We start from the raw sequence: 10,874 nt of genomic DNA, 5'->3' as shown, positions 1-10,874 counted from the left end.
AGTATATGTAGGCTATTAAATCCATTGGTATGCCCTTTTCACGAGTCGGTCCTTGTGCCATTTTTCCTTTAGTTCAACCCCCCCCCCCCCCCCCCCAAAATTAAAAAAAAATCTGGACCCGCCCTAGTGAACACCCGCATTTTACTTCACAAAGAAAACAAATAAAAGCAAAGAAACCAAAAATAATGTTGGCGTGTTACCGCTATGTACTATGTGGATATTTGTATACATTCAATCGAAACCGGAAGTATTTCAACTTTCAGGAAGACAGGATTGAGTGGATTTGTTTCATGTGTGTTTTGTATCTCAGCTGCTGTCTGTGTTCTTTCATGATACTGGTTTAGACATCATGTTTTCTTCCACCGTTGATCAATTGATAAAAACACTAGGAAGAGACACATTGTTTCCGGTGCCTAGTATAGAAACGTCAGACAACATTGGTCCGTTATGTCTTGTGATTACAGAGCCGACACGATATTGGCTTTTTTGGAAAAAATACAAACACTACACGACCGAGTTTGCTTTAAAAGACATTCTGGTAGGGGGCGGGGAGGATTTGAAGGTTGAAGAAACTACGAGAAAGATCACCACCTACAACCGATCTACGAAACTGTCGCTGAAGGGGAAGTTTGGCGTCCAACTATGTCGCGAGTTGTTAGATGTCGATCTGAAAGCATCGGACTATGTCACAGTGAACAGTCAGTTAGGCGACTTGGAGAAAGTGGAAGTAGATTTGCCTTCACTGCTATCTGCTTTGAAAGATAGGTTTGTATGTCTACACGGGTACCAGCCATTTCGCCCCCAAGCCCGTTCGCCCTCAGTCAGTTTGCCCCCCAAATAGTATGTCAGTTCGCCCCAAATAGTATGTCAGTTCGCCCCCAAATAGTATGTCAGTTCATCCCAAATAGTATGTCAGTTCACCCCATCTTGCATAACCAGTTGGGGGTGAACTGGTACATGGGGCGAACAGATCAAACTGGGGGCAAACTGACTCGGGTCAAACTGCCTTAGGGGTGAAACGTCACTGATTCTGTACACACAAGCAGGGGTCTGGGAAATTATGCACGGCTAGGTGGGTGGATTCAGACTGTGGTGAGCGAAGTTTCTAGGGGTGGTGTAGTCCATCAAGATTAACGTTGAGTGCAAGTCGAAGTGCAAGCATACTTGTGCTTGCACTTCGACTTGCATTCAACGTTAATCTTGACGAAGTAGGGGTGGTGTAGCCCACGTACTCTGATGGTAATATTAAGAGAGCTAGATGGACATTTGGACAGTTATACACTCATTACCGTCCGAGAACAATGTATTTATCAATATTGCACAATCTGTGCTTACCAAATGGTAGTCAAAGATTCCTGCTCTAGATAATACAACAAACAATCCTATGTTTGATATTAAATACATTTACATGGATAATTTTCGATGTCCCTGGTAATTTGTTTCTTTCACATATTAATCACCAATACACACACTACAGGAAGAAACCCGACAGCACACCCTTTCAATAATGTTCCGGTTAAATATGTAGTTGCTGATGGGTTTCTTCCTGCAGTATACATGTATTAGTAATTACCAGTGGCGTAGCATGGGCAGAGCCACCAGGGCGGTTGCCCTGGGTGCAAAATTCTGGACTGGTGGAAGGGACTTGGGAAGTGCTACCGGTCCACTTGTTAGGGGGTGCAATACATGCCTTGCCCCGGGCACTGGCAACCCACGCTGCACCACTGGTGATTACTATGTAAAACATTTGTTGTCAGGGAACTTGAAAATAATCAATGTAAAGGTATCTAACGTCAAACATAGGATTGTTGTATTAGAGTAGGAATCTTTTATTACTGTTACAGATTGCACAATATTGATATATATATATATATATATATTTTTTTCTTCGAGTGTATAACTGTCCAAATGTCAGTCTATAGCTCTCTTACTATCAGAATACTAAGGCTAGGTATGGTGGTGGTTAGCTTTGAGTTATGTTTCTCAAACAGAAAATATATTGGGAAAGAAAAAGAAATGTGCAGGTTTTTTCAATCCCTGAAACAGGCATGTATCATGAAGTTTTGCAGTGGTGGAGATAAGAGATCGCGAGCCCCTGTAATGATACAGAAGGCCACGATACAACACACAGACTCGAGCTTCTAGAATTTTTACAAAATCCACTATAGCCATGGGATCAGTAATTTAAAATTTACTAGCCACGATTAAAAATTCACTGGCCCTACTTTACTTAATACAATTTTACTAATATCAATAATTGGATATGTTACCTAAAGAGAAAGACAGAGATTAAAAATACTAAGAGTGGGGGTGGGGGTGGGGTGGGGGCAGGATATTCATATTTACAAAATAGACTTAAATGTAGCATTGAACAACTTTTTTTCACTAGCCGTTGGGCATGGCAACTTAATAAATCGATGTACCGGTAGTAAGGGATCTTTTATATGCACCATCTCACAGAGAGGATAGCACATACCATGGCCTTTGATGTACCAGTTGTGGTCCTCTGGCTGGAACAAGAAATAGCCCAATGGGCCCGTGCCTGGACCGACGGGGATCGATCCTAGACTCTTGCTCAATAAAACAGCAATTTACTCTTTTCGATTAGCAGCAAGGGATCTTTTACAAGCACCATCCCACAGACAGGATAGCACATACCACGGCCTTTGATATTGAAGAATCTGAATACAAATTAATATTTTCTTGGTTGGATTTTCCTTCAAGTGTAAAAGTTTATTTTATTTAACAAGCACATTGATGTATTCATCATCGGCTGTTGGATTACATGTCAAACATATCAGGGTTTTATCGCCACCATTCCCCACCATTCCTCAAAAGTTATGTCGGTTTTTATTCCCAATTTTGGAGTAAAAGTATTCCCAATCAATGTAAATAATTCTCATTTATAGTCTTTTCAATTCTAACAAGGCTTATTAAGATGTTTTTTTAAAAATAAAACTGACATTTCCCAAATTTTTTGTAAAACAAAACTAAAATTCCCAAAGTCAAAGCCATGGGTGTCAAGTCAAATATTAGAAATAATACCCTGCATTTAGTCTAAGAGAGGAAACCTGCTACATGTTTTCCGTTAGTAGCAAGGGATCTATTATATGCACCACCCCACAGACAGGATAGCACATACCACAGAATTTGATACACTAGCTGTAATGCACTGACTGGAACGAGAAATTGCTCAATGGGCCACTGATAGGGATCGATCCCAGACCGACCGTACCTCAAGTGAGTGTTTTACCACGTGGCTCCCCAGGATTATGCAAGCTTTAAACATGTCAATGTACATGTATATAAATGCATCCTATAAAGTTCTCGCTTCAGCCAGTGCACCATGACTGGTACATCAAAGGCTGTGGTATGTGCTATCCTGTCTATGGGATGGTGCATATAAAAGATCCCTTGCTGCTAATCGAAAAGTGTAGCTCATGAAGTGGCGACAGCGGGTTTCTTCTCTCAATATACATGTAAGTGTGGTCCTTAACCATATGTCTGATGCCATATAACCGTAGATAAAACATTTCCTTCCTTCCTTTCTAGGAAGTTAATATTCAGCTACATGTAGTAGAAATAGAATTAAAATCAAATATAGAGTTTAATTAGTATATGATAAAAACATTAAAATATTTTTGTTTTGTTCTTCAATGTTAGACTTTCATTCTCTTTGCAGAAAAATTGATTTGAAATCAAGACGGATTGAGTCACTGGCAAATCAAAGCAATAAGATTCTTGGTATTGTTACTGGGGTGATACGGTTGATGAATGACGCCAAGCTGGACTGCAAGACCGACTTGGACATATCTGCTGAGGCAGATGGTAAACATTTGGTAAGAATATTTATATATCTGCTGAGGCAGATAATGTACTAATTATTAACCATGTGGTTAAAAATATCATGTCAAAGTAATCTCTCTCTCTCTCTCTCTCTCTCTCTCTCTCTCTCTCTCTCTCTCTCTCTCTCTCTCTCTCTCTCTCTCTCTCTCATAAAAAATGCACCATGTCTCTGCAATAATGTATGACTCGCGTTATTAGTCCCCTACCAGAAATTTAATCATTTGTCAATAATATTTAAATTGAATTTTAAAAAAAATCTTTTTTCTAATTTATCACTTTCTTATGACTTAACATGTGCATGTACCTCCCTTTGATTAAAATTTCATAATCAGTTCAACATAGCTGGAAAATCAATTTTCTTGTAATTTAATAATCACTAATGGAAATTTAATTATTTCTCAATAATATTGAAATGTGAAATAATAATTTTTGGTTGTAATTTATAATTTTCTTGTGACTTACCTCCCTTTGAACAAAATTTCCTAATCAGTCCAACATGGCTGGAGGTGAAGCCACAGGGGAGGCAAACGATGACAAGTCACGCTAGTCAAAGGAACGGCCTTGGCCTTCACGATGCTTCACCTGCTCATCAGCACCGAAGACGGAAGTTTCAAGGTCATTCTCAATCATGGATCTACTAAAGGCGGCTTCACACCACAAAGGATCACTGAACTCGATGATGTGGATGGGCTTAGTTCAAGCTTTACTGTTCTGGGTGCCACTGGTCAGTGTTTTTAAGTGTTGCATAGTGCCAGCGTTATCATATAGTGACACTTAAGTGATAGAAATCGTAGATTTTGGGGATACGGGAAATACGTCACAGTCGTACAGGTATCGTTACAGCACGCCCGAATGTGACTTCATCTTCATTCATCCAATAGAAAACCTAGGCTTTGGTGATGGTGACATCACGAGCGGCCAATCCCGATTCGCGTCTGACCAAACCTCAGGAATTAGATGGTGGATCATGTTTGTCTGGTGGTGTCTGACCCTGGTATTTCTCGCGTTACTCGTGGCTTTGTTAATATCGGAAAACCTGTATCCGGGCCTGTTTTCGAACTACTCTCAGTGTGAGTGCTACAGCATTTTCAGGATGTTCACGACTATTTTATACGAACCGTCCGAGAAATGGAACTTTTGGCCGTCAGAGGAACGGAACCTTTGGCCGTCAGAGGAATGGAACTTTTGGCGTTAAGAATTGTTTAATTTTGTTGTTTCGTTGGTTTTAATGTTGCTTTGCCTTTTTTTGTAAAAAAACAAAACAACTGAAATGGTTGTACTTGTCTTTCGTCGACTGAGAGTTGTTAGATGTGGGTGACTCGATGAAAGAACTGTAATTTTGCATTGTGGTAATTTTTTATATACTCTTGTATTTGTTTCAATAAAAATATATATATATTTTTTAACCTGAGCGTTACGTAGGTCTAACGCAATTTTTAACACTCAAATCTCTCTCTCTCTCTCTCTCTCTCTCTCTCTCTCTCTCTCTCTCTCTCTCTCTCATTAACGCACTATGTCTCGGCAACAAGGTATAATGTAGGTAGTTTTAACATTGCCAAAAATTAAATTGCGACTGAATGGCGAATTTTGTTGGTTACAGAGAAGAAACCCACTGCGTTTTTCCATTAGTAGCACAGGATCTTTTATATGCAGCATCCCAGACAGGATAGCACGTGCCACGGTCTTTGATATACCAGTCGTGGTGCACTGGCTGGAACGAGAAATAGCGCAATAGGCCCAGCGACGGGGATCGATCCTAAACCGACCGCGCATCAAGCTACAACCCGCCCCTGAAAAAGCAGCAGGTTTCAAAGTACCAAAGAAGAGACATTCGTGTCAAAGTTCGAGGTGCACCGTCAAATATTTATGGAGTAAAAACAGCTGCGTCTGTGATTGGTAGTAAATGTGGCTCTCTCCCCACCCCGCCCCCTTTCCTTTCCTTTGAATTCCATTTCATTTCTTCTCGATCTGTCAGCTCCTATATTTCAACTTCTTTCGATGTCCACCTCCACATCCCAGCCATAGGGACAATTCTTTGTCTGTTGTGGCTATCTGTGCCACACACCTGTCATTTCCCATCAGCGTTTTGCCGTGGGCTTAGTCTGACTACTTCGGAGAGTGTTCAGTGACTGAGTAGTTACTTCTGGCATTGTTAAATGGCACTTGTAATGAATTACTATACTCCACTACAACCGGCGGTCGTTAGTGCCGTGGGTCAGACGAGCTTTATTAGCGGCAGAGGATAAGGATGCCAGGTGAGTGCAGGGAAGTGCACATGCAGAGACTGCACCCGTGGAGGAAGTTGGACAGGTAGGTGGTGGTGCAATCTAATTAAAATTAGCTCCACTATTACATGTGGATCTAACAGCAGCCAGTTGGAGCTCATGTCCACCAGTCAAAACCTTACTTGCAGAATCATGCCAGTGATTTAAAAATAATTTGAAAATATTCCGAATTATCCTGAGGGTATACGATGTGTTTCATGTAAATTACGAGTACCTTATTTAGACCAGTAGAACTCATTTTAATCAGATTGCTAACAACACTGCGTAGTCTCCAATGTCCAGGTAACATTTCGTCTGTAAATAATAATTTGAATATTGACCAATCACACTTCGCCTTTTATAACGTTATTTGGGAGCATACAAATTCTAAAAATATCGGGCGAGTCTATTTTAGTGGCCGCAGTACAGCGAACCATACCAATACGTACGGGATGGGTTATCAGTCTTCAGTTTTACATTACAAATTATTTATTGTACAAATTAAAACATGTTTTAAGGCATTCGTAATTCACACGAAACATGTCAAATACCCTCGGGATAATTCGGAATGTTTTCAAATTATTTTTAAATCACTGGCATGATTCTGCAAGTAAGGTTTTGATTGGTGGACATGATCTCCAACGGGCTGCTGTTAGATCCACATGTAATAGTGGAGCTAATTTTAATTAGATTGGTGGTGGTGTGGACAGCTTAGAATACAGAGTTGGAGGAAACTGACAGAAAGGGTCGAAACAGATTGAAATCGTGGGAGAAACTGGAAAGTTGTTTTATATATTAAGATAATGAGAATGACAGGCACGCGATTTGAACCACAGTCCGAGTCGTCAGATTTATTATCCAGCAGTAGGGTTAAATGTGACATTGATTATTTGTGCTGATACTAGTAGCCTATGAATTTGCGATAAATAAATACACTTTTATTTGTTATACACTCGTTATGCAGCATACACGAGAGACTGAAACTAGTGCATGGTAACACACACACACACACACACACACACACACACCACCAACACCACCACCACTACCACCAAAAAAATAAAAAATAAAATATTGAACTGCGCTTTTCAGCAAAAATTACTGTTGTTAATAAAAACATTCATTAATATGGTCCAGGGCTCCGTTCCACGAATCGATCGTAGCCCTAAGATTACCTTAAGCGCACAGCTACCCTATGCACTTAAGTTGATCTTAGGGCTAGGATCGCTTCGTGGAACGGGACCCAGGAAGATTAATTAGGTCAAAATTAGTGTTGAACCCGGAAATAAATAGTACAGAGCTGAAGTTTTCGGGATAGTTGCAAAATATAAAACGTCCCCAAGTTTCCGAGGTGTGACAACGTTACTACAGATGTAAATCATTTATGTATATTTATTGTCCCATAACATTATTACGTCAGTCAATTATTTTCGTCTTCAACCTAGGAGAGCCCGTACACACGCAAATGAGTAGGAATCTACAGGGGCGTAGCGTGATCTGGACCGGGGGGGGGGGGGGGCGAATATGAACCAAGTGGACCTTTTTCTATTTCGTTTTTGCACCACCAGAAACTCCATATGTATAAACCTGTATGTTTAGTTCTGAAAGCGGACCATTTGCTTCAGCTGCGCCCCTGATCTAATTCTACCACAAACCTATTATTTCAAGACTTGCCTAAGCATCTTGAGTGGACATGACACATTCAAGTTTGGATATACCGGTAATTTATTGATATTGAACATTTTGGACGCGTGTTCCAGAAAATGTGCAGCTGCGTCTCAGTCTGATTAAAATTAGCTCTACTGGCTAATTCACCCGAATCATTTCGTATACCCTCGTATACCCCGAATGTTTTCAAATTAGTTTCAAATCACTGGCATGTAGTTAATAGTCTAAAACTCATTAAACGGTTAAGAAGAAAATTTTGTTTAAGTTTCTATAATGCTTTCCGATTTTTTTTCTCGGGGGGGGGGGGGGGGGAATGCCCCCCTGTTAGCTACGGCCCTATTTCACGAGTCGGATCCTTGTGCCATTGTTTCCTTTAGTTCTTCCTATAGTATATGTAGGCTATTAAATCCATTGGTATGCCCTTTTCACGAGTCGGTCCTTGTGCCATTTTTCCTTTAGTTCTCCCCCCCCCATTAAAAAAAAATATTCTGGACCCGCCCTAGTGAACACCCGCATTTTACTTCAGAAAGAAAACAAATAAAAGCAAACAAACCAAAAATAATGTTGGCGTGTTACCGCTATGTTATGCAGCGTAACACACTGTGGATATTTGTATACATTCAATCGAACCCGGAAGTATTTCAACTTTCAGGAAGACAGGATTGGGTGGATTTGTTTCATGTGTGTTTTGTATCTCAGCTGCTGTCTGTGTTCTTTCATGATACTGGTTTAGACATCATGTTTTCTTCCACCGTTGATCAATTGATAAAAACCCTAGGAAGAAACACACTACTTCCGGTGCCTAGTATAGAAACGTCAGACAACATTGGTCCGTTATGTCTTGTGATTACAGAGCCGACACGATATTGGCTTTTTTGGAAAAAATACAAACACTACACGACCGAGTTTGCTTTAAAAGACATTCTGGTAGGGGGCGGGGAGGATTTGAAGGTTGAAGAAACTACGAGAAAGATCACCACCTACAACCGATCTACGAAACTGTCGCTGAAGGGGAAGTTTGGCGTCCAACTATGTCGCGAGTTGTTAGATGTCGATCTGAAAGCATCGGACTCTGTCATAGTGAACAGTCAGTTAGGCGACTTGGAGAAAGTGGAAGTAGATTTGCCTTCACTGCTATCTGCTTTGAAAGATAGGTTTGTATGTCTACACGGGTACCAGACATTTCGCCCCCAAGCCCGTTCGCCCTCAGTCAGTTTGCCCCACATAGTATGTCAGTTAGCCAGTTCGCCCCAAATAGTATGTCAGTTTGCCCCCAAATAGTATGTCAGTTGGCCCCAAATAGTATGTCAGTTGGCCCCCAAATAGTATGTCAGTTGGCCCCCAAATAGTAAGTCAGTTCGCCCCAAATAGTATGTCAGTTCACCCCCAAATAGTACGTCAGTTCACCCCCAAATAGTATGTCAGTTCGCCCCAAATAGTATGTCAGCAGGGGACAATATTTCAAAATCTGAGGTACCTGGAAGTCGGTTCACGTGGTTTTTACCTAGGTAGCCAATTGTTCGGTTACCTGATCGGTTACCTCAAAGTTAAGTAGAAATTATATTTTAAATACATAATTTTTAGCTCAAACATAAATTTAAAACAAAATACAAAATACAAAATAAAACGTTTTATAAAACAGTTTCTTTAATGCTTGCAAATCGAAAGAAGTGACTTGTAGATGTTTCTTTTGTTTTCGTACGATCGTAGCGTTGTAGATTTATTATTATTATTGGTATTATTATTATTATTATTATTATTCACCACTTGCCATCGGGATCGCAAAAAGTAATTTGTAGTTGCCTGAATCTAAAAACCACTGTCCTCGGGCATCGGGCCACCGTATTCTAGAACATCTGTGCAGCTTGCTGAAGTTAACACTATTAGCCCAGTACTGAAACAAAATAGATACATTTGGAGGAAAAATGTCCATTCCCTGGTTCCTCTGAAGTATAATGCAAAACACTCGGTCACTCACTGGTGCATGATTAGACTAATAAACTTTTTTATATAAATAACAAATAAAGACTACCATTTGTCACTGATAATATGTACAATTTAGTATACAGCAGATTTAACCCCCCCCCCCCACACACACACACACACACACACAGACACACACTAAAAACCCAAACAACAAATGTCCAGTTCCTCTGAACTATAAAACAGGCTACTCATTGGTGCATGATTAGATTAATAACAATAAATCTTATAATAACATAAAAAGAAAGACCACAATTTGACACTGATATTTTGCAGTGGCGATGCTACTAGTATATTCTCTTTATCGCTGGTACTTCTATAATCCAGTGACATTTTTGCATTTTTGTTTACGTTAAAACCGTTTTCAACCTTTGTAAAATTATAGGCAATCCAATATTATGTCTACATATATTCCTTTAGAGACAGAATAGCAGCAGATAATTTAGGCGCCTTAGCGGTCCGTGCACATTTCTTTAAAACTTTTGGCTCGACTCTATACTGAGCCTTCGGTCGCAAGTTACAACAGTTGCAATATACCGTTGTCTACTGGTTTGCCGCGCATCAAGTACTAAAAATCAGTCTAAAACATTTGCCGGAATACTAGTAGTGTGTCTGCATGAATAAATTTCCTGTAATCGTGAAGTTTGCGAGTTTTAATTTCTGAACGTCTACAGGTCACAATGTAACCGATTTGCGGTTCGCGTAAATTTAATTTTGCATAACCGACATGCGAACAGAACGGCGGTTCGCGTGAAATATTGTGCCCTGTGTCAGTTCACCCCAACGTGCATAACCAGTTGGAGGTGAATCGATTTGGGGGTGAACTGGTACATGGGGCGAACAGATCAAACTGGGGGCAAACTGACTCGGGTCAAACTGCCTTAGGGGCGAAACATCATGGATTCTATACACACAAGCAGGGGTCTGGGAAATTATGCACGGCTAGGTGGGTGGATTCAGACTGTGGTGAGCAAAGTTTCTAGGGGTGGTGTAGTCCATCAAGATTAACGTTGAGTGCAAGTCGAAGTGCAAGCATACTTGTGCTTGCACTTCGACTTGCATTCAACGTTAATCTTGACGAAGTAGGGGTGGTGTAGCCCACGTACTCTGATG

At 40.4% G+C, this 10,874-nt stretch overlaps 1 protein-coding gene across 2 annotated transcripts in view; it reads left to right on the top strand.

The window, feature by feature from the left end:
* The first annotated feature begins 263 nt into the window (after positions 1–263).
* The window catches only part of LOC121377273 (pejvakin-like), a 34,301-nt gene continuing 23,690 nt past the window's right edge, over positions 264–10,874 (top strand). Inside the window, exons 1-2 of one of the 2 annotated variants that reach the window (XM_041505202.1) lie at positions 264–765; positions 3,683–3,839. In XM_041505202.1, coding sequence (XP_041361136.1) covers positions 350–765; positions 3,683–3,839 — 573 coding nt within the window. In that variant the 5' untranslated portion in view covers positions 264–349. Of the gene's footprint in view, positions 766–3,682; positions 3,840–8,394; positions 8,933–10,874 lie in introns of those variants that run through there. The other variant, XM_041505201.1, reaches the window with a different exon arrangement.

This window comes from Gigantopelta aegis, chromosome 7 (genome assembly GCF_016097555.1).
Source record: "Gigantopelta aegis isolate Gae_Host chromosome 7, Gae_host_genome, whole genome shotgun sequence".
Taxonomy (NCBI): domain Eukaryota; kingdom Metazoa; phylum Mollusca; class Gastropoda; order Neomphalida; family Peltospiridae; genus Gigantopelta; species Gigantopelta aegis.
Note: the sequence above shows the minus strand (reverse complement) of the source record. Positions and strands in the feature narration are given on the sequence as shown.